The sequence below is a fragment of the Octopus bimaculoides genome, chromosome 20 (genome assembly GCF_046866305.1).
Source record: "Octopus bimaculoides isolate indiv1 chromosome 20, ASM4686630v1, whole genome shotgun sequence".
In the NCBI taxonomy this organism is placed as follows: Eukaryota; Metazoa; Mollusca; class Cephalopoda; order Octopoda; family Octopodidae; genus Octopus; species Octopus bimaculoides.
The window spans coordinates 43,150,072-43,176,506 of record NC_142947.1 but is presented as its reverse complement, the minus strand read 5'-3'; the positions used below and the strand labels follow the sequence as shown (position 1 = coordinate 43,176,506).

Below are 26,435 nucleotides of genomic sequence, written 5' to 3'. Positions count from 1 at the left end.
TGATGTATATATATATTTCATGTAATACTTTAAATATATTTGATGTATATTAAATGTACTTGATGTATATATATTTCATGTAGTACTTTAAATGTACTTCAAATATATTTGATGTAGTACTTTCAAAGAATCAGATTTTTTTTGAAAATATCCTGCGACATACTTTCATTTCTTTACGAATAAAAGCTTATTTCATACACAATGGGAATAAATAGAATTTAAATAATAATTTTGTCGACATTTAAAGATAAAAAGCCAAGCTTACAAAGCTTTTTTACAAACTGAGGCGAAAAACCAGAGGGAAAAAACGGCCAATAATGGTTGAAATACAAAAGGAAAATAACAGATATTGTAAATAGAAATATTCAATAGAAATATGGAAGAAATAATAGATTGATTAATCGAATAATTAATCCAAAAATTAGTTTTACTTACCAACTTATAAATATAAAATTAATGAAGAGAAGATTTTAAAAAACGTCAAGCTGATGGCAGGATTGTTTTGTAAAGTTTAAATTCTGTGCCGAAGGCGCTGATTGGTGCGTGATTTGATGTCGTTGTAGAAGCAATTTGTTACGCTAATTTTCATTGGCTAATATTTACTAAATATTCTGGCTTACCTTTATTTTCATTGGCCAATCAATACATTCCGACCGTTTGTTGTAACCATGTAACGGGATATATATATACAAACATATATTATCTTATTCCAACTCCACCTGATTTTGCGTTTTTCCCCCTTTTAGGAGATTTTGTTGATATTATTTAACTACGAGTCAAACCGGTGTTCAAAGGGCATTACACGGAAATGTATATTTAATATTATATTATGCAATGTAGTCATTTATACCGTTTTTTTTAAGAATTGGAAGGTTATAATGGGAATTTGGCTGCCATTTCTAGCACGTCAACCACCCAAGCTGAGTTGAAATTCGTCCCAGTTAATATAGTTGGTTGTATATATTAAAAATCGGTGTATGTATTTGTTTGTTTGTGCATATATATATATATATATATATAATATATATGCACAGAAAGTATGTCAATAGCCAGCTGGAGGAGATGTTCTCCTGGGGCTAAATGCAACAGTAGGATTCACTCTTAGGGTCTAACCGCATTTAAGTGGCAAATATACTTCACGTATATATATATATATATATATATATATATATATATATATATATATATATATATATATATACATATATATATATATGTATGTATGTGTGTCGCTCTCGTCGGTTTCGACGTATGAGTGTTTGTAGGAGAGGAGAGAGTAATAGAGAAAAAAAAAACATTCACACGCATAGAGACAAACAGAAACGAGTATGGTAATATTTCTCCATGACCAGACGTTTTCACGGATACAAAAGACACTTTCGTATATCAGTTAGGAAAGTTTACGACTGTCATACGATGTGAAGACAAGGAGACTGTGACGCATATAAATGTGTGTGTGTATATATATATATATATATATATTTATATGGTGATCAGTGATAGAGTCCAGTGAACTTGCCGTGGGGAGTGGAGAACCCTATGTTTCAGATCGGATAGTGTCCTTTAAGGAGAAAAATAAACGACAGTAGAGTTTTATATCCTCTCTCCTTCTTTCTCAAGTTGTTTCTTCAACCAGTTCCTGCTCATTTATTCTTACCACCCGCAATATCCCTCGAGTGCACGTCACGACACATCTTTCCTACTGTTATCTCTCACTATTGCTCTCTTTCTCTTTTTCACCCTTTCTCTTTATCTTACTCATCCTACAGGACAACTTGTTGAGGGCTACTGACCAGATCTGTGGGTGGTGCAAAGTCGTCTTTTGATGTAAAGTAACATGGTGGTGGAACACTGTAGTTGACAGGGCTATTAGACAAAAGAAACAGGCTTGGAATGATTGGAAGAATGGTGGTAGCAGAGAACTGTATTAGATTGCCAGAAGGGCAGCTAGGAGACAGGTTTGCTTAGCCAGAGGAGAAGTAGATAAGAAGAAATGTACCGATGTTCTGCGTTGTGAAAGAGAAATGTGTCCACACGGAGGATGGTCCACTTGCATTTAATGAGGCTACAAAGAGAGAGATTTGGAGATGCCACTATGAAAGGTTGCTAAATGAAGAGAATGAATGGGAGAAAGAGAGTCTGCCAAATGTCGACCCAACAGAGGGACCAGCTATTGAATTGACAGCACCTTGGTAGATAAAGCAATTAAGGGTATGAAGACAGGGAAAGCTCCCGGCCCATCAGGAGTCACCACAGAGATGTTTAAAATATCTGGCAGTGTTGGCTATGGTTTAGTCACCCATATAGTCAATCAGGTGATACACAAAGGAGTCATACGCAATGACTGGTGTAGCAGTACCATAGCCAACTAATACAAAGGTAAAGGTGACGCATTAGATATGAATCATCACAGAGGTATCAAGTTGTTGGATCAGGTAATGAATGTCAGGGAGAGGGTCATAGCCCAACTGATTAGGGAGAGTAGTTTAGATGAGATGCAGTTTGGGTTTGTGCTAGGGAGAAGTACCACTGATGCTATATTTATGGTAAGACAGCTGCAGGAGAAATACTTAGCCAAAGATAAACCTCTGTACTTGGCTTTCGTTGACACAGAGAAAGCTTTGACAGGGTCCCTGATCCCTTATCTGGTGGTCAATGTGGAAACTGAGGATAGACAAGTGGTTGGTAAGAGATGTATAAACCTTGCACAGGGATGCTGTCAGTAAGGTAAGGGTTGGCAACGAGTATAGGGAAAAATTCCAGGAAAAGCAAAGTCAGTTCCAGTGGGATTTGAACTCAGAATTCAAAGGGATGAAATTATAAACTGAAAACGTATATGGTCTATCTAGCTCAGTGGTTCTCAACCATTTTAAAAAACCAATGGATCCCTTTGGTTACTTTTTTTCTCTGGTGGACCCCATAGCCATTCCACACTTAAAAACTAGTTCTATAGATACTTCTTTCAAAATTCCTATTTTGTTTTTTCACCCATTCACTCATGTAAGTTTACAATAGCACCGATGCTGGTGTGTCTACGTCCCCGTAACTTAGTGATTTGGCAAAAGAGACCGATAGAATAAGTACTAGGCTTACAAAGAATAAGTCCTGGGGTCGATTTGTTCGGCTAAAGGCGGTGCTCCAGCATGGCCACAGTCAAATGACTGAAACAAGTAAAAGAGAGTAATATTGATTTCAAATTTTGGAACAACACCAGCAAATTCAGGGAAGGAGCATGTTGGTTACATCAACCCCCAGTACACAGCTGGTACTTATTTTATCAAGTCTGAAATGACTGGAAGTCTACTAATACCGAAACATGCCTGTTACTTTTACACATTGGCTTTAATAACAAGAAACTCTTTCATTTATACCATTTGTACTGACTAAAGAAAGAAAAGATCTTTGAGTTATCTCCCTTGTTCCTTGTTTTCAGATTTTCAACTCATTGGTAGGATGTTACTTGTCCACATGTTACTTGGATGATGCCATTTCATGGAATGCTTTTGTGTCTGCTCTTTGACATTTCGGAGACACCCACCATGTATTATAACTTTGCTAGGTTTCGGCCAGTATAGGCCCAGGCCATGTCTAACTTAATAGTGAAGTCTTTTGGTCATATATGGAGCACTATAGCCCACAAAAAAGCCGCTTAATTAATGAGATGACCCAATATATAAAAGAAGAACAGAAGTGTAGTTTAAAAATTCACAATGGCTGTTTCAGCAGCATTTTTTTTTTTTATTGATGAATAGTTTGATTGATATGATTACACCATGAAAAAAAATCTGCTATCATCAGGTGATTTTTAACATAGATAAGAAATGATGATGGCAGGAAGCATGGTGATTTTAATCATAGATAGCAATGTGAATACATTTGGAGAAGCATTGACAATTTTCTTTTTCTTTCTCTATCATTCTCTCATCTTTTATTGCGTTCTACAGTCTTCATTGGACACATGAATAATTATTATAGTGATCCATGAAATTTTATTGTGTCTGATCTCTGCCCTAAGTATACTGTTGAGTGGTTTTTAAATTTTCAGTGGTTCTTCAAACGTATTTACTTGTATTGGTAATGGCTTAACAAAGTGGGTTGGTTTAAATCTTCTCTTTGTACCTTTTTTTGTGGGGAGGGAGTTTAGTTTCAGCTCAGAGCTGCAGCCATGCTGATGCACCACCGTTTTGCTGCACTGTTATTACTGAGATCCTCCTCCAATATGTGGTACTTGGTGAAGAATGGAGTTTGATGCAGTTACCCTCATTTGCACCTCTTGCTGTGAGGTAGGTTCATCTGGGACTCTCGACAGGAAGAGGTCCAGCTTTGATTTAAAAACACCTACATCTACCTTGTGCAGGTTCCTCAGGTTCTTTGGGAGAATATCAAAACGCTGTGGGCCCCTGAAACCCAGGCTGTTGCAGTAACTAGTCCTGAAGCATGATGGCATTGCTGGGATCTTTGGCACTATGCAGTGTTGTCCCATTCTGGCATCGGTGTAGCTTTCAATGCCAAAATTTGGCACAATTCCTTCCAGGATCTTCCAGATGTATATTACTGCATACCTCTCCCGTCTTCTCTCCAGGCAGGAGAGGTATGCAGTAAATCACTTAAAATCACTTGATGATAGAGACTATTTTTCATGATGTTGTAGTGAAACTACCTATCACCATTAGATACAAAACTGCTATTGCCATTCTTCTCATTTAAATATAAACAAACACGGACGTAGCGGAAAACATCAACCTTGTCATCACGGGACTGATCATTATTCGAATCGGCAACTTCTTCGAACCGTTCCCGCCAGAACGCAAACTGACCAATCACAGCCCTTAATAAGGTCACATGATAGTGTTTTTCTACTCCCGTCTGGGAGCCCCCTTAACGCCTTAAATAGATCAACTCATACCCAACAATTTGTCTTGGTCCAGTTTCTTTTAGAGACTGTTCCGTGTACCACACGACAGCAGCAGCAACAATCAGCCAGCGACCACTTCAACAGCTTCAGCCAACGATGACCACCGCCGTCGCCACATCAGCAACAAGAGTCTACGACTACTATCCAGCATCATCGTCATGACCAACACGATTACTACCAAGCAGCCTCTACACCACCAGCGTCTACACGACTTACTATGTACACCAATCCAAACCACCGCGGCACATCTCTCTCTTCGATTCTGTTAGGTGACTCAGCTTCACCACAATAAATAAACAGACAAGAAATCTCAGCCAGCGACGAACATCTGTATAACAAGAATCACGGCCCGGCATCGATGCCACGACATCACAACTAGTGATCAGATCTGCCACACTCAGCCTCCCCTCCTTTCACATACAGACTCATACTATTGGGTACACAAGAACTGGTATAAAATGCTCACGTGTTATTTACTGACTCTTTCTATCTGCTGTAATAACTCACATACACACACATGTATCACTCACATACATACTTTTCTTTGTACGACGGCCTGTCTTTGATTATGTTCTTATATGTCGCATTCACACTCTCACACAGACATACATCTTTTACGCCACAATAAATATTTCTGTTATTCATCTAATACGGTTGTGGTCTTTCATTGCTGGTCATCTATGTTATCGTCGTATAACATATCATGTATATCATCATTGATATATATATTTTGTGTGTTCGACCGTGTGACGCGTTTAAATAAAAGGAGTCCTCTGTTTTTCCATTCGTCACCATATCTCCTTTTATGAGTTCGCACGGTCGTTCCTTACAATGTAATCATAGTGGTCAAACTATTCTTCAATAAAACAGAATGTTGCTATATATGTATGCCTGTGCATATGTTTGTGGGTGTGTGCTTGTCCCCCCAAATATCACTTGACAACTGATGCTGGCGTAACTTAGCGGTTTGGCAAAAGAGACTGATAGGATAAGTACTAGGCTTACAAAGAATAAGTCCTGGACTTGATTTGCTTGACTAAAGGTGGTGCTCCAGCATGGCCACAGTCAAACGACTGAAACAAGTAAAAGAGTACATAGACATGTCAGTATTTATCTACACTATCTATTTAACTAGCTAAATGTCTGCCCCACCGCTTGACAACCGGTATAGGTTCGTTTACGTCCCCGTAACTTAACCGTTCTACGCGGAGAACGACAGAATAAGCACCAGACATACAAAAAAAAAAGGAAATAGCAGTGCTCCAGCATGGACGGCCGCAGTCCAATGACTGAAACGAGTAAAAGATTAAAAAAACGGAAGATAAACTGTAAACTATGAAAAAAAAGTACAAAATTAGCCAATGAAAACGCTTATCACCTTTGACGTCATGAGGTCAATTTCTATGAATGCTTTCAGTGCAGCATCAGCAGTAGTATGCATGTGACCATGTCAGGATGACAATAGTAAGTTTGGGGAAAAAGCAACACAAACGCAACAAAACGTAGTGGAACTTTTGAAAGAAGCAATAGTTTATTATCATAATATTTTATAGTATTTTTAAAAACTAAAACACACACACACACACATATATATATATATATATATATATATATATATATATACACCACATATTTATATAGCTTATATATTATATACCACCACATTTTTATATATATATATATTTTATTTATTAACGAAACTTTCTTTCAACCCCTCATCCTGCTAAATTTCTTGAAGTCGGTGAAATTACTATCACAGAGGAAGGAGCTTTTATACACATACACACACACATACATACACACATATATAAACACCAGGAAAACTAAAAACATCGCTAAAGAAAGAGGAAAAGTAAAAATTTAATTCCATCTTACTTGTGAGTATTTAATATCGAGTATAAAAATTTGATCTTTTATTTCAAAATGTACTTTTAAATATATCATGTCTTGTTGATGGAGGGATGTTATCGAGGTATGGTTAATAGTTTCGGGACGTTAATTGGAATAAACAACAGTGTTCTGAATGTGTGTGTGTGTATAATATACAGCCGTGTGCAGTGTTTTACCAAAAAGGAAAACTATAATTGTAACTAAATGCGACTAGGGTGCTAGAGACACATACACTGCTAGAAATAAGAGCTAATGCTGTAGTCAAAGCACAGTTGTATACATAATTACAGACGGACTATACACATATGTGCTTTGACTTTCTATTCTCATGTTGTGTCAGTGTTTAAATAACATATAAATGTCATAATCTGACGAAATGCCAGTTGTTTGCCTCTCTGTACGGTGAAGTTCTGATCGAAACACGTACTAAAACCCCTTATAACTATATATACATCTAATATATTATTAATCGGCCGTGTTTGGTTATATTTATGTGCAAATCATTGTTTGTATGTGTGTGTATATGCTTGTATAAACGTTCTACACATGTAATGTATTTAAATTACAAATTATACACGATGCTTTATATATATACATACATATATATATATATATATATATATATATATATATATATATATATATATAGGCGCGGACATTCCGAAAGTCCACTTATGTGTATCTTTTATTCTTTTAATGGTTACTGTCGTAGGGTTGCGGCCATGCTGGAACACGCCTTAATTTTTTTTCTAGCAATTTTCTTGTCGCTTAATGGCTGGAAGCTGGTCTGTTAGTTTGTAGTAGCTGCTCTTCCTTGAGTGTATCCTTGAATGGTTGGCTATTATGTTAAATACCAAGTAGTTTTGAACAAGTTACTATGCGTTACAGGCTACCACCAAACTAGCTTCAGGGTTTTCGTTATACATGTTTTGTTCTCACAAGGTTGTACATCGTATCTTCTGTGTACGCCTTGGAAAGTTATGTAAATAAACAATATCCTGAGAGTTTACTCATCTAAAAGACAAAAATATGTCAGGACCTTGCGATCGATCAAGGTAGCATCAATATTACACAGAATAAATAACTGAATCTATTTCAGATCATATCGTCCCTTCGTTTAGACATAATAAAAATAATTACTGAATCTCTCAAATCACATCCTATCTTCCTAAGAAAGGAAGTACGTGTTGGACACTGTAATCGTAGATGTTTCAAAAAGACGTGATTGTCACGGTTGTAATGCATTTGATTAACCTTCTGCCTGTCCTGTGTATCGCATACGATTACACAGGACATTTCTCCCTGTCATTCCATGCATCTTATATAATACACATTCCCAATTTTATCTCAAACACGGGATTAATTTGGGTCTTGTGAAAGGAAAGTTCTATATTAATTACTCAGAACGTATGAAATAAGGGTTAACTGAAAATCTGAAAACAAACATGGACAATAGGACAAACTTAGAATGTTTTGGACAGGCAAAAGGCTTAAAAAGACACGATGGTTGGTCACAAATAGAACGCTTTTTAAAGAGACGTGATGATCATCACTGGAAATATTTTAACCCTTTCTTTTCCTGTCCTGTTTATCATATATGGCACACAGGACAGATCTCCCCGGTGTCTCTACATCATATATGATCCATAAAAGGAAAGCTTTATTTTACTAAGAACATGAAACAAGCATGGACTTTTAAGACAAATTTATGAAAATGGTTTGGAAAGACAAAAAGGTTAAACGATCTGTTAGATCAGAGCTAATTTGGGTCTAAATAATGGTAACAACGGGTATCTGTTATTTGGGTTTTCTAAGTGTTTGGGAGGGAGCTTCGAGCGATAATTTAGAAACGGGCCATCTTTCGTTTTGACTTGCAGACATATCTTTCTGTTACATAAACTCCGAACTATTTCACACTACGAGCGAGCAAGAGAACAATATTTCCCATGATCTGTCCACTGCGACATGTAACAACGAAATTTCTTTCGAATCATTTTCTGTCGTTTTTAAAAATTCCAAGACTCATGAGAAAATGGTAATCCTAGTTAACCTATGCCTACAAAAAGAAAGAAAAAAGAAAAAAAAGGCGGGGGATTGACATGGCTAAAATGTCTCCTTTTGCTTATAGATTTTATTAGATCAGGAGTTAATACGAAATTAAACAACAGTCGTCCCACTTTCAAGTTGTAATCGTAGTAGTTGTAACGTCGGTGTTGGTGCGACATGGGCGAATGGTTAAGAACTTTGCTTCGCAATCGTAAAGTAATGGGCTCGATCCCACTGCATAGTATTTTGGACAATTTTTTTTTTTATAGTTTCAGGTCGACCTGTGCCTTGTGATATTGGATATACAGAAACTGTTTAGAAGTCTATCGAGTGGATTGTATTTATCATACATGCTGTCGTTCTGATTCTGCATGAAAATTCCGATGAAGGTACTCGTGTCTTTGGAATACACGGGTACTTACACGTTAATTCAGGAGCAGATAACTCAATTGATCGAACATTTGAATCCACATGTTGAACGACGGAGATCCACCATTAGTAATCTTTATTATATTCGTTATAAACTCAGGGATCATTTTTTTTTTAATTGGCTCTTCTAACATCACGAAATATAGACTATAGAACGGAAAATTAATTTAGAAACTGTAAATTTGAACTTGTTTTTCCATTGAATATTTTAGGGGATTGTCACTTTCATATTACATGTGCTACATGAGTTCATGGAATTAATAAACCAAATTCGCGAGGTCTGTAGTCTCTGGTGATGCTATCGAATAGAATAGTCACACAGAAACACCGCCTCATTTAGAAAACCCAGGGGAATTTCCTATTGTTTATAATCCTTTCTTAGCTTCTTATAGTCTCTATCATTTTTAATTTGATGAAATGTGAACCCATGGTGGCCCCCTTTTAATCCCTCATAGACTGGCTACTTTGCAATATCTTTTTTGTTTTGGGTCAGTTCTTACCGAACAAGTCGGATATCCTGTACAAAATTTCCAAATGTAAAATGAAAGAACACATCCAATTCTTTTGTGTCTAAGCGATTCCGTGAAAACCTAACATCGTTCTAAAAGGTTTGTCTTTCGTCAATAATGACCATCCTGTTTTTTAAAAGCACTCCGGTTATGACCATCCCAAGTTCCTGACAATACCGTTTTGTCTTTTTAAAACCAGTCTCTTTCTTATGTTATACTCTATCGTTTTTACTTCTAAAAAAAGTACATCATGGATAATGTAGTCCATGGTATACTATGCCTGACAAATATAAGACGGGTAAGTTGTGGGTAGATGCTTTTGATCCCGTCTCCATACCACCGATCTTATCCAAGGGGCCGATGCAGCTTGGCCCCAGTGACATCGCAACTCATTTCTACAGCTGAGTGAACTGGAGCAATGTGAAATAAAGTGTCTTGCTCAAGAGCACAGCACACAGCCCCGGTCCGGGAATCAGACTCACTACCTCATGATTGTGAGCCCAACACTAACCACTGAGTCACGTGCCTTTACCTTGGGTTGTAGGTATCATTTATTTTTCAGACAATGGATTATTGACAGGGATTAACAAATCAGTTGGCCAGATGATTGACAATAACCAAGGTTGAGTCACTCTGAATAGAATGGTAAGAGTGGAAGTTATGAACTTGATCTGTACAGGTTTGTTGGATCACAGTTGAGTTGTGGCTACAGGAACTCCCTATTTTCTGCCATGACAATTAAACTCCCTCTTATGTAGATGGAATGATTCTTTGGTCCTCTTAAATCTTCCCTAACCATACATCCTCCATGCACCACAAACGTTAGTGTCTTGAAAGCAGCCAAAACAACAAGCATTGAGGCTCACATCATTCAAGAGTCAACTGAGATGGCGTGGGCATGTTGTTGGAATGTCTGATGACCGTTTCCCAAAACAGATCTTCTATTCTCAGCTGAAAGAAGGAAAAGGGGACAGAAAAAGAGATACAGGGATCTGTTGAGGGCCAACATGGAAAAATGTGATATTATATTCAGCAACTGGGAAGAAAATGCAAATGACAAAAATCTCTGGAGATCCATGATCTGTGAAGGAACAACTACATTGGAAGCAAACAAACGTGGAGAACTGGGAGAAAAGTGAAAAAGGAGGAGTGAGACGCAACTCCAACCTGGGTAAGATCTCTTCTGGGGGACAACTCACCCAACTTGCAGCGGATCTTTCAAAGCTCAAATTGGACTCATCGGCCACCTTCAAGTGCACCAACAACCCAACGTGAATTAGAATGAAGACCATCGTCCTCTGAAGAAAGTGGGATAGCCATGGTGACAAGCCTCTACGCACAAACTAAAGCTAAATTTCCTGAATGTACCAGTGTGGACATGGAGCAACTGAATTGGGGCATCCAAATATACAGTGGCAGGATTAGCGACTCATCCGGTGATGGCACACTCATCAATATTTAGTAATTGTTTTCTTCAACTAAAATCCCCTTTAAGGCAATGCTCCAGCATGGCTCCAGTCAAATGACTGGAGCAAGTAAAAGAATATAAGAATTATTATCATTATTACACTAAACAAAAAGTCTTCCTCTTGCTTCTTGGTGTCTGACATTGAGAACGAAAAAGTGTACGTGTTCTATCAGTCGTCTAAACTGTACATAACCGGTTGGTGGCGTGACTTCTGGTACTGTTAATAATAATAATAATAATAATAATGACAATAATGATAATATTTTTATCATAACAACACAAATGAAAGTAAACAAAAAAAAAAAAACTGCAAGTCATGTTTTGAAGGCCATGCTGAAAAGAATTTTGTTGGTTCCCTTCAGCATGGTGGTGTTAGTGGATATAATGGTGGTGAAGGTAGATAATGTTGGTAGTGATGGTGGTGGTGGTGGTGGTGGTAATGTTATTTCTGTGTGAGAGAGAGAGAGAGAGAGAAAATAATTCATTCCATAAATTTATTCTAAGTGAAATAAAATAAATCCAAACTATAAACAAGTAACAAATTGTACTTGGGTAATGATTTTAGTCACGTAAATAAATTCTCTCAGGTAAAAAAAAAAAAATGTCTGTGACAATTTTAAACAAATAAAACACCACTTGTAAACAAGTTTCAGTGTGTGTGTGTGTGTGTGTAGTCAATACTGTCCCAGGTATGTGTTAGCAGTTGTCTAGTGTAGGGCGTACTGGAACTTAGGAGAAAGTTCACAACAGAGGAATGCTGAATAATTTCCTGGTTGTGTGAAGTCTATACTACACACACACACACACAAATATATATATATATATACACACGCACACACAAACACATATATATATATATATATATATATATATATATACACACACACGCACACACATACATATATATATCGCCTGGCTGGCCTTCGTGCCGGTGGCACATAAAAGCGCCCACTACACTCTCGGAGTGGTTGACATTAGGAAGGACATCCAGCTGTAGAAACTCTGCCAAATCAGATTGGAGCCTGGGGCAGCCATCTGGTTGCCAGTCCTCAGTCAAATCGTCCAACCCATGCTAGCATAGAAAGCGGACATTAAACGATGATGATGATGATGATCTTGATGATGATGATTCGTAATTCTACCAACACATCTTCAGGTTCTTTTTCAAAGTTTTGTTCAGCTATTTTAAATCACCATAAAAATTAAGTGTTAAATTAAAAATTAACTTTACAAAATTAAGAATTAAAAATCATAAATTTTAAATTATAAATATAAAATTAGCTTATATCAAACTTAGAATGTCTAAGGTTGATATATGTATACTAATTTATATTTGTAATTTAAAATTTATAATTTTTAATTCTTAATTTTATAAAGTTAATTTTAATTTTTAATTTAACGCTTAATTTTTATGGTGATTTAAAATAGCCGAACAAAACTTTGAAAAGAACCTGAAGATATGTTGGTAGAATTGTAAATCTGATGACTACATATATTCTGATCTTCCAATACAGAAACACTTGTAGTTCCTTTCTAATTATAATTTTAACTCAATTAAGGACTAATTAAGGTAGTATATTATATACCCTGCTATTGTACTGGTTTTATCCTCAGGTATTATTTCTTGATGTGTATATAAATACCACAAGTTTTCCATCATAAATACCACAAGTTTTCCATCATAAATACTCGTTATGTTCTTTTTGCATTATCTGAAATGGAATACTCACAAATCTATTGATTGAAATCCCAATAACTGAACTATATATATATATATATATATATAAACAATATAGGAGTATATGCATATATATGTACATGTATGTACATACCTTCATCTACATGTATGTATAGATACATATCTAGGTACATGACGTTGCAAAAAAACATGGACAAAAAGCAAACAGGCCACATAGAGGACATATCCTATATATATATATATATATATATATATATATATATATATATATATATATATATATGCATACGTGCACACACACATATACACCTTCATAATTTTATTGAATTAGGTGCATATTTTGCCATAAACGGAAAATGTTACTATCGACCTATTTTATTCAGGGTAGACACTGCCTACCTGCCTATGTAGGTGGCACATCTATGGTATGTATCTAATACAAGGGCAGTGCACCAGCATGGCCACAGTCAAATGATTGAAACAAAAAAAAGAATAAATATATATATATATATATATACAATTAAACCTTGGGAGAGGCATTATGCCGGTAATAAACACACGCACTGGTTCAGTCCTTTATTAATTTATATAGTTTTTTGTAACTGAAGAGATTGCAAGAGTGCAATGAAATAATTTAACAAAAAACTATATAAATTAATAAAGGACTGAACCAGTGCGTGTGTTTATTACCGGCATAATGCCTCTCCCAAGGTTTAATTGTATTTCTTTCAACACACGTATCCACATCAAGAATCTTGCACACGAAATACACATACGAAATATATATATATATATATATATATATATATATATATATACACACACACATAGATACACACTATAACCGCAAACCTGCAAGCACACGTTTCTACATACATCCACACTTCCTTTTCAGTATGACATAAAAAAAACAGAAGTCAATACATGTCACTTAGAAACCAATGAAAAAAATCCATAATGAACATTCCGTATGACAGCTCAGATCAAAAGAAAAAAAGACAAGGACAGGTGACCACACACACACACACACACATATTCTTTTCTACTCCAGGCACAAGGGCCTGAAATTTTGGGGGAGGGTGCCAGTCAATTAGATCGACCCCAGTATGCAACTGGTACTTAATTTGCCTGAAAGGATGAAAGGCAAAGATGACCTCGGCGGAATTTGAACTCAGAACTTAAAGACAGATGAAATACCGCTAAGCATTTCGTCCGGCGTGCTAACGGTTCTGCCAGCTCGCCTTATATGTAATTTTTTTTACTTGTTTCAGTCATATGACTGTAGTCATGCTGGAGCACTCCCCTGATGGGTTTTAGTCGAACAAATCGAGTCCCAGGACTTATTCTTTGTAAGCTTAGTACTTATTTTATCGGCCTCTTTAGTCGAACCGCTAAGCTGCAGGGACATAAATGCACCAGCACCGGTTGCCGTGGGATGGCAGGGGTGGGGTGCAGGGCAAACACACACATAAGCACACATAAATATGTACAAACATAAAAACATACATACATATATATATATGCGTGTGTGTGTGTGTACAACGGGCTTCTTTCAGTTTCTGTCTGCCAAATTCACTCAAAAGGCTTTGGTCAGCTTGAGGCAATAGTAGAAGTCACTTGTCCAAGGTGTCACGCAGTGGGACTGAACCCAGAACCATGTGGTTGGAAAGCAAACTTCTTACCACACTGCTTTATCTGCACCTGTTATACATATATATCATCATCATTGTTTAACGTCCGCTTTCCATGCTGGCATGGGTTGGACGGTTTGACTGAGGACTGGTGAGCCAGAGGCTGCACCAGGCTCCAATCTGATCTGGATGCTCTTTCTAACGCCAACCACTCTGAGAGTGAAGCAGGTGCTTTTACGTGCCACCGGCACGAGGGCCACTCAGGAGGGTATTTATATGTATGTGTGTGTATGTATATATATATGTATGTGTGTGTATGTATATATATATATATGTGTGTGTGTGAATCATAAATCTCAGTGGTTTTGCATTATTATTGTGATGGTAGTGGTGGTCATGGTAGGTGATGATGATGGTGATAATGTTGATAACTATGGTAGTTGTTGTGATGGTGATGATGAGGATAGTGGTAGACTATTTTATGGTAGTGATGGTGGTAGTGGTGGTGGTGGTGGTGGTAGTGAGTATAGTAATAATAATGATGATGTTGGCGGTGGGGTTATGTTGAATATGGTGGTGGTGGTGGTGGTGGTGGTAAGTATGATGATCATAATGATGTATATAATGTCGATGATGATGATGACAACGATATTCATCATCGTCATCATCGTCAGTATCATCATCATGGCAGTGATGGTGTCTATGAGAACTCTTTATTTCTTTTGATATCCTGAGGAAGCGAAACAAAATGATCCAGCACTTGAAATGTCAATCTCTCTGTTGGAAATACGAAAGAGAAAAAAACAAAACAAAACAAATGAACAAAGAATAAAGAAAAATAAAATCAAACAAAAAAGAAAAACAGAACACGATGGGGAGTGGGGTGGAAGTCAAAGAACAAAGCAAGTGCCCCACCCCACCCCCTCACTCATTGCCTTCGTTATCTCTGTTCTCGTTATTGCTGTCTTTATCATCTTGGTTCTCATTATCCTGTCATCATCCATCTTTTGTCATTGTGGTTGCTGTCATCATTTTGTTGTTGTCATCATTGCCTTTGTCATCATTCTCTTGTTATTGTCATTTAAAAATTATTTGCTGCAAGAAATCATTAACAGTTTTGTTGTTGACATGTTTGTTGTTGTTGTTGTTATCATTATGTTAGTTGTTATGCTTGTTGTCATTGTTATGCTTGTTGATGTTGTGATTGTTGTTGTTATGTCGAGTGGATGGCGTCACTGTTACCATGCCATCGAGGCTGTTGTTATCTTCGTTAAATAACTTTTCCTGTAATTACCACTACCCCAACCTCTGCCCCACTCATTCCTACCCACCTCATGCCTTGCGTGTCTACCCTGACACCTCATCACCAATCTCTTTAACCCTTTCATTACGAACCCAGCTGAAACCAGCTCTGGCTCTGTAGTACAAAATGTCTTGTTTTCATAAGTTCTGAATTAAAATCTTCCACCAAACCTTAGTCACAATTTATGTTCCTAGCACTAGCTGAATGATAACTGAGTTATTTTACTAAATTTTTTGTTATATTTAAAATTAATTGAAAAAAACACAGAGCATCTCAAAATAAATTCAGTAAGGAATTCCACTCGAATACTTTCACCTTTCCTTCTCAAATGAGAGTAGTCGTGTCTCACCTGTACAGCTTTCTCACCTTTCTGCTCTGGCCCTTTTCTTTCTCTCTTTACTCATCTCTTCTTATACTGTTTATATTAGTGGTGACCTGGCAGAATCGTTAACGCATTGGACGAAATGCTTAGTGGCATTTCGTCCTGCCTTGATGTTCTGAGTTCAAATTCTGCCGTGGTCAACTTTGTCTTTCATTCTTTCGGGGTCGATAAATTAAGTACCAGTGAAATGCTGGGGGTTGATGTAATTGACTGGACCCTGTGCCCCCAAAATTTCAGGTCTTATGCCCAGAGTAGAGAAGAATATTTTTATTATTTATTATTATTATTATTATTATTATTATTGTTATTATTATTATGCATAGATGCAGGAGTGGCTGTGTGGTAAAGTAGCTTGCTTACCAACCACATGGTTCCAGGTTTAGTCCCACTGCGTAGCACCATGGGCAAAATGTCTTGTACTATAGCCTCGGGCTGACCAAAGTCATGTGAGTGGATTTGGTAGATGGAAACTGAAAGAAGCCCATCATATATATATATATGTATACGATGGGCTTCTTTCAGTTTCCGTCTGCCAAATCCATTCACAAGGCTTTGGTCTGCCCAAGGCTATAGTGGAAGACACTTGCCCAAGGTGCCATGCAGTGGGACTGAACCTGGAACCATGTGGTCGGTAAGCAAGCTACTGACCACAGAGCCACTTGTACCTGTTTGTCCGTCCCCCATCATCACTTGGCAACTGACGTTGGTGTGTTTACGTCCCTGTAACTTAGTGGTTCGGCAAAAGAGAATGATGAAATAAGTTCCAGGCTTACAAAAAAATCAGTCCTGGAGTCGATTTCTTTGACTAAAAGGCAGTGCTCCAGCATGACCGCAGTCAAACCACTGAAACAAGTAAAAGAATTAAAGAATATGTGTGTGTGTTCTCTCACAAACATGTTTGCTGTGTGTCTCCATATAGACATATCCATACACATATGTGTATATAAGTGTGTGCATCTGTGTGTTTGTGTTTATGTGTGTGTTTGTGTGTTTTATGTGTGTACCTGTGTGTGTATTTTTGTGTGTGTGTGTTTTATGTGTGTATGTGTGTGTTTTAAGTGTGTGCCTGTATGTTTGTGTGTGTGTGCGTGTTTGTGTTTTATGCGTGTCTGTTTATGTGTATGTGTACCTGTCTGTGTATGTTTGTGTGTTTTATGTGTGTGCCTGTATGTTTGTGTTTGTAAGTGTTTTATGTGTGTATGTGTGTGTGCCTGTATGTGTATGTTTCTGCATGTGTGTGTGTGTGTGTGTGTGTGTGGTACAAGACTAAACAAGCTTAGAAATGTCTGAAGCGAAGCCATCTCTTAGCAAAAGATCAATAAGAGATTCGGAGCAGAGGAGCGGGGTGGGGAGGATGCTGGGGTCTTTTCTTTGTTGTTTGTTTGTCTTTTTTCTTTCTGTATTTGTTGTTGTAGTCTTTGCCTCCAGCGGAGGAGTGAAGGACGGGGACGGGGGGGGGGGAAGAAGGCGGTGGCGGTGGGAGTTACAGTATTGACAAAACAGATTACGGATAAACTTTAGATAGGACAGTGGCGGCAGTAGTAGTAGTAGTGGTGGTGGTGGTGGTGGTGGTAGTAGTCAGTGCTAATCCCTGAGCAGTAAATATAGCTCTGTCGCCACTAGGCATTTACCTCCACCACCACCACCACTACCATCTCTACCACCGCCTCCACCACCACCACAACTATCGTCAGTGCTATCACCACCGCTACCAGCGACATCAACAACAACAGCAACAACAAGAAGTGTTCAGTATTATCACTACAATCAACATCATCACATCTAGTCAACAGGCTTGTTAATCACCACTACCCCTCCCCCATCACTGCCACTACCTTCATCTGCCAACACTATTACCACCCAGGGCCAACATCATCATCGTCATCGTTGCCATCGTCACAATCATCATCATCATCAATATCACCATCATCATCGTCGGCATAATTGTTGTCGTCATCATCATCACTACCATCGTCGTCATCATCATCACTATCATCATCATCACTATCATCATCATCACTATCATCATCATCACTATCATCATCGTCATCATCATTGTTGTTGTCATCATCATGACCATCATCGTCATCGTCATCATCATAAGCTGGACAGAATCTGTTGAGGTTGATTTTCTACAGCTGTATGCCTTTCCTGTTGCCAACCCTCACCTGTTTCCAAGACTCTGTGTGTGTGTGTGTGTGTATTGATAGCCTTTTATTCTTATAATCGTTTAAAGTCATTTGATTGTGGCCATGCTGGGGCACCGCATTGAAGGGTTTTAGTCGAACAGATCAACCCCAGGACTTTTTTAAAGCCTAGTACTTATTCTATTGTTTACTTTCTGCTGAACTGCTAAGTTACAGGGACATAAACACACCAACAAAGACACTCACACATAGATATTTATACATGTGTGTGTGTGTATATATATATGACAGGCTTCTCTCAGTTTCCATCTACCAAATCCACTCACAAGGTTTTGGCCTGAGGCTGTATTAGAAGACACTTGCCCAAGGTGGCATGCTGTGGGACTGAACCTGGAACCATGTGGTTGGGAAGCAAGCTTCTTACCACACAGCCATGCCTGTGCCTATATTCTTTTATTCTTTCATTTATTTGATTGCGGCCATGCTGGAGCCCCAGCTTTAGTCAAACAAATCGGCCCCAGGACTTACGCTTTGTTAGCCTGTCACTTATTCTGTCAGTCTCTTTTTGCTGAACCGCTAAGGTACAGGGATGTAAACACACCGACATTAGTTGTCAAGCGATGGTAGAGGAACAAACACAAACACCCCCCACACACACGCCCCGCATCCACCCCACTCCCTACATATATTCAATGGGCTTCTTTCAGTTTCCATCAACCAAATCTACTCACAGGGATTTAGTCAGCCCGAGGCTGTAGTAGGAGACACTTGCCCCAGGTGCCACGCAGTGGGACTGAACCCGGAACCATGTGGTTGGGAAGCAAGCTTCTTAACCACACACCCACTTTTATTGAAAGCTGCAAAATCTTCAGAAACTGGTCCTCGGAGTTTCAGGTCTCCATTTGTTGGACCATTTTGAGCACACCCTGATGAGGGGGTGGAGGAACATGGGCAGTAATGATGATGATGGTGGTGGTGGTGGTGGTAGGAGAATACAAAGGTGATAGTTTGATAGTTTTTTTCCTTGATGTCTCCTCTCATCTTTTTTTTTTCCTTTTTTCCTTTGTTTTTTGTTTTTTTTGTCCTTTCACTTCTTCTTCTTCTTCTTCTCATCTGCTTTTTCATCTTCCTGCTTCATGGATGTTTATAAATTGTTTTATTAAAGTTCTGTTCATCGATGGCCTGCAAACATGGCTGGCTTCTTCACATTGTTATAAATTCTCTCAGCTCTCTGCCTCCCCCCCGCCCCCGCCCCCTCCACCATCCTGAACAGTATCATCACCACCATCATCATCACCAGCAGCAGTAGCAGCCATTTGTTTCCAAGTTCAGAAATTGTTGTTGTTGTTGTTGTTCTTCTTCTTCTTATTATTATTATTAATTTAAATGGTGTCTCTGTCGTCTGACCAACTGTTAATCTATAGTATTGACAATGGTGATGATTGTGGGGGTGGTGGCAGTGATGATTGTGTTCCATTGTGTCTGTTGCGATGATGATGATGATAATCATCATCATCGTCATCGCCATAGACATCCTCTCACAGAAGTCTCGGGCCCCTGGTGAGAACCCCTTATTGATAAATAGCATTAGCGATGACAGTTGAATTGTTTAATGTCTACAGTGATAATGATAATAATGATGATGATGCTGAAGAATCTTCATATTTTGTATTTGCTGAATTTTCTTGAGAACAATCTTCTTTTCTTGGTGGTCAGGCCATATGGGGTCTACATCTAGCATAATGGGTGTCCACTCTGGGATAGTGCTGGCCACCCACAGTGATGATGGCTGTTTAGCTTAATGTTTACAATGATGAGAATGATGATGATGGTAGTGGTGCTGATGACAAAGAATAAGATTATGGTGATGATGATGATGACTGATGATGACAATGATGAAAGCAATGATGATGATGACTGATGATGACAATGATGATGACTGATGAAAGCAATGATGATGATGATAATGATTGGCGATAGCGATGATGATGACAATGATGATGACTGATGATGACTGATGAAAGCAATGATGATGATGATAATGATTGGCGATAGCGATGATGATGACTGATGATGACTGATGAAAGCAATGATGATGATGATAATGACTGATGATAGCGATGATGATGACAGTGATGATGATTGATGATAGCAATGACAGTGATGAAGGCAATGATGATGATGATAATGATTGATGATCGTGATGGTGATGATGATGATGACATTGATGATGATTGATGATAGTGATGACTATGATGATGACAATGATGATGATGATGATGAAAAACAATGAAAGTGAAGACGAAAACAATGAAAGTGATGACGACGATGATAATGATGATAGCGAATGTAGTTGTCAGAAATACAAAGCGACGACGGCAATGATGATGATGATGATGGCGACGACAGTACAGTCATTGTGCTGTTTTACACCTTCAGTAATGATGACACCCTCCTCAACGCCACCACCACCACCCCATTTGAAACAATGTCACTATTGCAACAACAACAACAGCAACACTACAATAGAAACTATATAACGAGTTTTTACCATTGAATAGACATGTTTAGTTATTTTGGGTTGAATTGGATTAAGCTGAACTGGACATAATTAATGAGCTGGGCGAGTGGGAGGGGGGGAACTCTGTGTGTGTGTGTATGTCATCTCTCCTTCTTGTGTGTGTATTTCTGTACACGTGTAGATTTCTCCCTTTCACCTTTTCTTTTATTGCTCTGTGTGTGTGTGTATGTGTGAGTGTGTATCTTTGCATGTATGTATGTATGTGTGGATATACCTATGTATATACGTTATGTATGTATGTATGCATGCCTGTATGTATGTGTGTGTGTGTGTGTGTACATATGTATATGTGAATGTATGTATGTCATTCAGTTTATTTTAAGATTTCTTGCCAATAGAGAAAGAACTGGTTTCTAACCTAGATCCAAGGTTTCTTCATTAGAATTTCAACATCATCAACAGGGTATGTATGTATGTATGTGTGTGTGTGTGTGTGTATGTATGTATGTATGTATGTTTTATGTATGTATTCTCATGCATATAGTTGCATATCTAGACATGCTCATTTATACTACTACTACTACTACTACTACTACTACTACTACTACTACACATACAAATCTACACAAACAAGCTTACCCAAGCAGATATACACACATACACAAACCTACACACTCAACACAAATACATACACACATGCATACAACTAACATGCACACATGCACTAACATGCACACATGCACTAACATGCACACATGCACTAACATGCACACATGCACGCATACACATACATAAAAGACACTCACAAACACACAAATCTACACACACACACATGCACACGACACAAGCACGCACACATATACACACACACGCACACACATGTACACAACACAAACATATACACATGCATGCACACACAACACAAACATGCATTCCTGCCACATGCACACACATACCTGGTACTCCATCAGTCACGACGATAAGTGTTCCGGTCAATCCCATCAACGGAACAGCTTGCTCGTGATATTAACATGTAAGTGGCTGAGCACTCCACAGACACGTGTATCCTTAACGTAGCTCTCAAGGAGATTCGACATGACACGGAATGTCACAAGGATGGGTTGTTCAGCAAACGAAGACACCAACATGAACACCATTACATTCACAGATTCCCTATTGAACCTAGTGAAGACGAGACCCTTCAGGCCCTTTACCTGCTCATCAAAGAGAAGCTAACTCCATACAAATCGTATATCCTGATAACTACTGGACTTGTAGTGGAGGCGCAATGGTCCAGTGGTTAGGGCAGCGGGCTCACGGTTATAGGATCATGGTTTCGATTCCCAGCCCCGGCGTTCTGAGTGTTTATTGAGCGAAAACACCTAAAGCTCCACGAGGCTCCGGCAGGGGATGGTGGCGAACCCTGCTGTACTCTTTCACCGCAACTTTCTCTCACTCTTACTTCCTGTAATTCAAAAGGTCAGCCTTGTCACACTGTATCACGCTGAATATCCCCGAGAACTACGTTAAGGGTACACGTGTCTGTGGAGTGTTCAGCCACTTGCACGTTAATTTCACGAGCAGGCTGTTCCGTTGATCGGATCAACTGGAACCCTCAACGTCGTAAGTGACGGAGTGCCAACAACTGGACTTGTGACACTTGTTGCACCAAACCAACAATGTCTGAAGAATGAGAGAGTAGAACAGGTTCAGCACAAACCATACCCTCTATAATAATATACATCAGCACTAACACCATCAAACTTTCAGACAATACATTGAACCGTGGGTAGATGTGGCCCTTTAGCAGCTCATCAAAGAGAAGCTAACTCCATACAAATCCTGCATTCTCGTAAATACTGGGTCCAGTGGCACTTGTTGCAGCAGACCGATATAAGTTTGTAGGATGGGAGAGTGGGACTGACTCTTCGCAATAATAATATCCATCATGAAGGTTGTTCTGCAAGCTGCATTCTACTGAAGACGGACCTTTGTGTCTGAAATATAAAATGTTTTTGCAACTCTATTCTCGGCATTGTTAGAAGCTTTCCTTTTTCATTTATTTTTCTACTTCTATACTACAATGCTTCTAGCAAACTATAATACTCTTCTTTCTCTAGTATTTTCTCTGCTATTTCCCAGACCCAGAACTCCTGGATTTGTTCCGCTTTACATTATCATACTGTATTTGTGGTATTCATATTCTCTCAATTCTGTTCTCTTTTTTTCAGAATTGGTTTTATGTAAGATTTCTCTCAGGAATCTAAAATGTTCAGATACTACTATGTGTGAGTATTACTACTACTATTGTTTTCAGTGGCATACGTTTGTTTGTCCACGAACAAGATATCTCAAGAACCACTGGATGGATTCGGATGACACTTTCAGGGATGTTTAGCCTCATGACTGGCACAAACTGATTAGATTTTGGGATCAATCCGGTACCAGACAAGGATTCTGGATTATTTTTCCGTTTTTTTTTTTTTACTTAATTTTTGAGAGTGGTCAGGTTCATTTTTAGTATTCTTGTTTGTGAGAGCAGTCGAGTTTATTTTAGATATTCTCATTTAAAAAATCATCTCTGGCTAATCGTTGAAAGGACATTGGTGTTGCCTTGATGGAAGTTTGTGCTCTCTGAGTGCTCTTGTTATTATTATTAACTGAAGGTAACGAGCTGGCAGAATCGTTAGCACACCGGGTGAAATGCTTAGCGGTATTTCGTCTGTTGCTACATTCTGAGTTCAAATTCCGCTTAGGTTGACTTTGCCTTTCAACCTTTCGGGGTTGATAAATCAAGTACCAGTTGAATCCTGGGGTTGATGTAATCAACTATTCCCCTTCCCCCAAATTTCAGCCCTTGTGCCTATAGTAGAAAGGATTATTATTATTATTATTATTATTATTATTATTATTATTATTATTAAGGTGATGAAATGGCAGAAGTTTTCGCATGGCAGGTAAAATGCTTAACGACATTTTGTCCATCCTTGCATTCTGAGTTCCAATTCCATCAGGGTTGGCTTTACCTTTCATCCTTTCAGGGTCAGTAAAATAAAGGGCTGGTTCTGCACTGGGGTCTTTGTAATTGACAAGTCCCCTATCTGCAAATTTCTGACCTATAACGAAAAGGATTATTATTATTATTAATATTTTCAAATTCTGCCTAAGTCGACTTTGCCTTTCATCCTTCCAGGGTTGATAAAATAAGTACCAGTTGCGTACTGGGGGAAGGGGTTAATGTAATCAACAAGAAAAAATAAAAACGAAATTTTTCCAACAGAAATACATTTAATTCTGAGATTTCTTCTTGTTTTCCACAGAGTCATTGTCTTCATTTTTTTGAAAATTTTGTTTTGGACATTTTTCTTTTACCTCCGTTCCCGGAGATTACGATTGCTACAACGACGAGGTGTACTTATAATTGACCGGAGTGGACATTTGACCACAAGTAACCACACGGTAATTTGACAACCTTTCTTCTAATTTAATTTTTTGCTTTTTGTTTTAATCAAACATTTATCTAACCTAGTGGTTAGATAAAGTACCAGTTGAGCACTGGGGTTGATGTAACTGACTTATCTCTACTGCCCAAAATGCTGATCTAGTGCCAAAATTTGAAACCAATATTAACAGCAGTTTAAGATGGCGAGCTGGCAGAATCCTTAACACGTTGGGTAAAATGGTTATAGGGATTTTGTCCATTTTTACATTCCAAGTTTAAACTCCACCAAAGTTGACTTTGTCTTTCATCCTTACGAGATTGATAATATAAGCACCAACTGTCCTCGTGCCAAAATTTGAAACCAGACAAAATACTGAAGGATGACCTCAGAATGCCGAACCTTTCGGACAAAATGACACAGGACTAAGATACCTGGTGCCTTGCTATACTCAAGAAGACCTGTTCCCCACAGCTGATGTGTTAAGGGCCACATTCCCTAGTGACAAGGATTTGGTCTGCAAGAGTCCTGTGCCAGTGCCACATAAAAAGCACTCCTGCCGGTGGCACCATCAGAGTGCACGTATTGGTGGCATGTTAAAAGCACCCAGCACACACTGTAAAGTGGTTGGCATTAGGAGGAAGGCCATCGAGGTATATAAACCAAGCCAGATCAGAGTGGAATCTGATACAGCTCCGGTCAAACAGTTCAACCCATACCAGCATGGAAAACGGACGTTAAAGGATGATAATGATGGTGATGATGATGATTTACATGCATGTTATTTTGTTTTATTTTCTTTGAGTTCAATCATTAAAAATGAATTATCGACGATGTTGTGATTCTCTTTCAGGATTTGGCGACCATAATTGAATACGAGGACCAGCAACGGCAGCATTTCCATAACTTGTCTCATCCCCAAATGGCCGACAGTCCTCCACCTTACTCTGAGGTCGTACAAACTCCCCCACCCCTGTACATTAACCCAATGATCGACCCTCAGAATCCTTCTTCCTTGACGGACACTTGTAAGCCGCCCACCTATGAGCAGGTAGTGCAGCAGCAGCAGCACACGACTGCACCACATCAAGACCAGCAGCAACAACAGCAACAACAACTACAAGATCAATCACAACAGCCGCAGCAGCAACAGCCGCAGCAGCAACAGCCACAGCAGGAGAATGGAATGAATCCAGAGAGAGAATATCCATTATTGAATTCTTCACCGCACCAACATTTGCCGCCACCCCCGCCTTACAGTTGCAATGAGTAGAGCGGATCGGTCATCTCACACTAACAAAACTTAGGGAAATCTAACAGAATCTCATTTTTAATCAAGTGACCCTTGTTGATTGATAACTGACATAGTTGGGTGCTGGTAACAACATAAAAAAAACAACATTTATGACTGTTTAACTGATTAACTGCTGCTAATTGATTTGATTGTGCGTGCACGCACACACACACACACAAATATATATATATATATATATGTGATAAATTGTGATTAGAAGCGATGTTTGTGTGTTTAGAGAGAAATAAGCATATAGATATTTGCACAGTTGCATGACCACAAACACATACGCAATATCATGGCTTTTTCATCTGACTGTATGTGTGTATGTCTAGATAGAGAAACGGACACACATACGCACACATATATATAAATATATATGTATGTATATTATGGAGATGTACTTGCATAGCAAGTGACCTGATCTGAGATCGTGTGCTGGAACGAAAACAATTGCAGCGTGGAAGGTGTTTATAAGCCATTTAAGAAACACACAAAAACCGTTAGATTCACTTCAACATTTAAATTTAATTTGCCAAAATATATTCAGCGCTTTGAGACTGTGCTGCAAAATTCCGTGCTGCACAGAATTTCTTCGGTGAACAGGTTGTGGTCTCAAAGCGTTGAAAATATTTTAGCAAATTAAATTTAAATGTTGAAATGAATCTAACGGTTTTTGCGTGTTTCTTAAATGGCTTATAAACACCTTCCACGCTGCAATTGTTTATATATATATATATATATATATATGTATATATATA

At 38.4% G+C, this 26,435-nt stretch overlaps 2 protein-coding genes across 2 annotated transcripts in view; one reads left to right on the top strand and one right to left on the bottom strand.

Annotated features, from left to right (window-relative positions):
• The window catches only part of LOC106881682 (aurora kinase C), a 33,439-nt gene extending 32,871 nt beyond the window's left edge, over positions 1–568 (bottom strand). The window contains exon 1 of the mRNA XM_014932147.3: positions 436–568. The gene's annotated coding sequence lies outside the window, so the exon portion shown is untranslated. The remainder of the gene's footprint in view (positions 1–435) is intronic.
• Positions 569–6,332: 5,764 nt separating this feature from the next.
• LOC106881679 (uncharacterized) lies at positions 6,333–26,381 on the top strand. The gene is made up of 4 exons (XM_014932145.3): positions 6,333–6,792; positions 23,172–23,228; positions 24,261–24,399; positions 25,234–26,381. The coding sequence occupies exons 2-4, from the start codon at positions 23,209–23,211 to the stop codon at positions 25,651–25,653; spliced, it is 579 nt and encodes a 192-aa protein (XP_014787631.1). The 5' UTR covers positions 6,333–6,792; positions 23,172–23,208; the 3' UTR covers positions 25,654–26,381.
• Positions 26,382–26,435: the final 54 nt, after the last annotated feature.

Bases quoted from the DNA above. Each gene is read 5' to 3' on its own strand.
- LOC106881679 (XM_014932145.3), top strand. From the start codon at position 23,209: ATGTTCAGATACTACTATGT. The intron at 23,229-24,260 runs GTGAGTATTACT...TGTTTTCCACAG, and splicing joins ATGTTCAGATACTACTATGT to AGTCATTGTCTTCATTTTTT. The intron at 24,400-25,233 runs GTAATTTGACAA...ATTCTCTTTCAG, and splicing joins TGACCACAAGTAACCACACG to GATTTGGCGACCATAATTGA.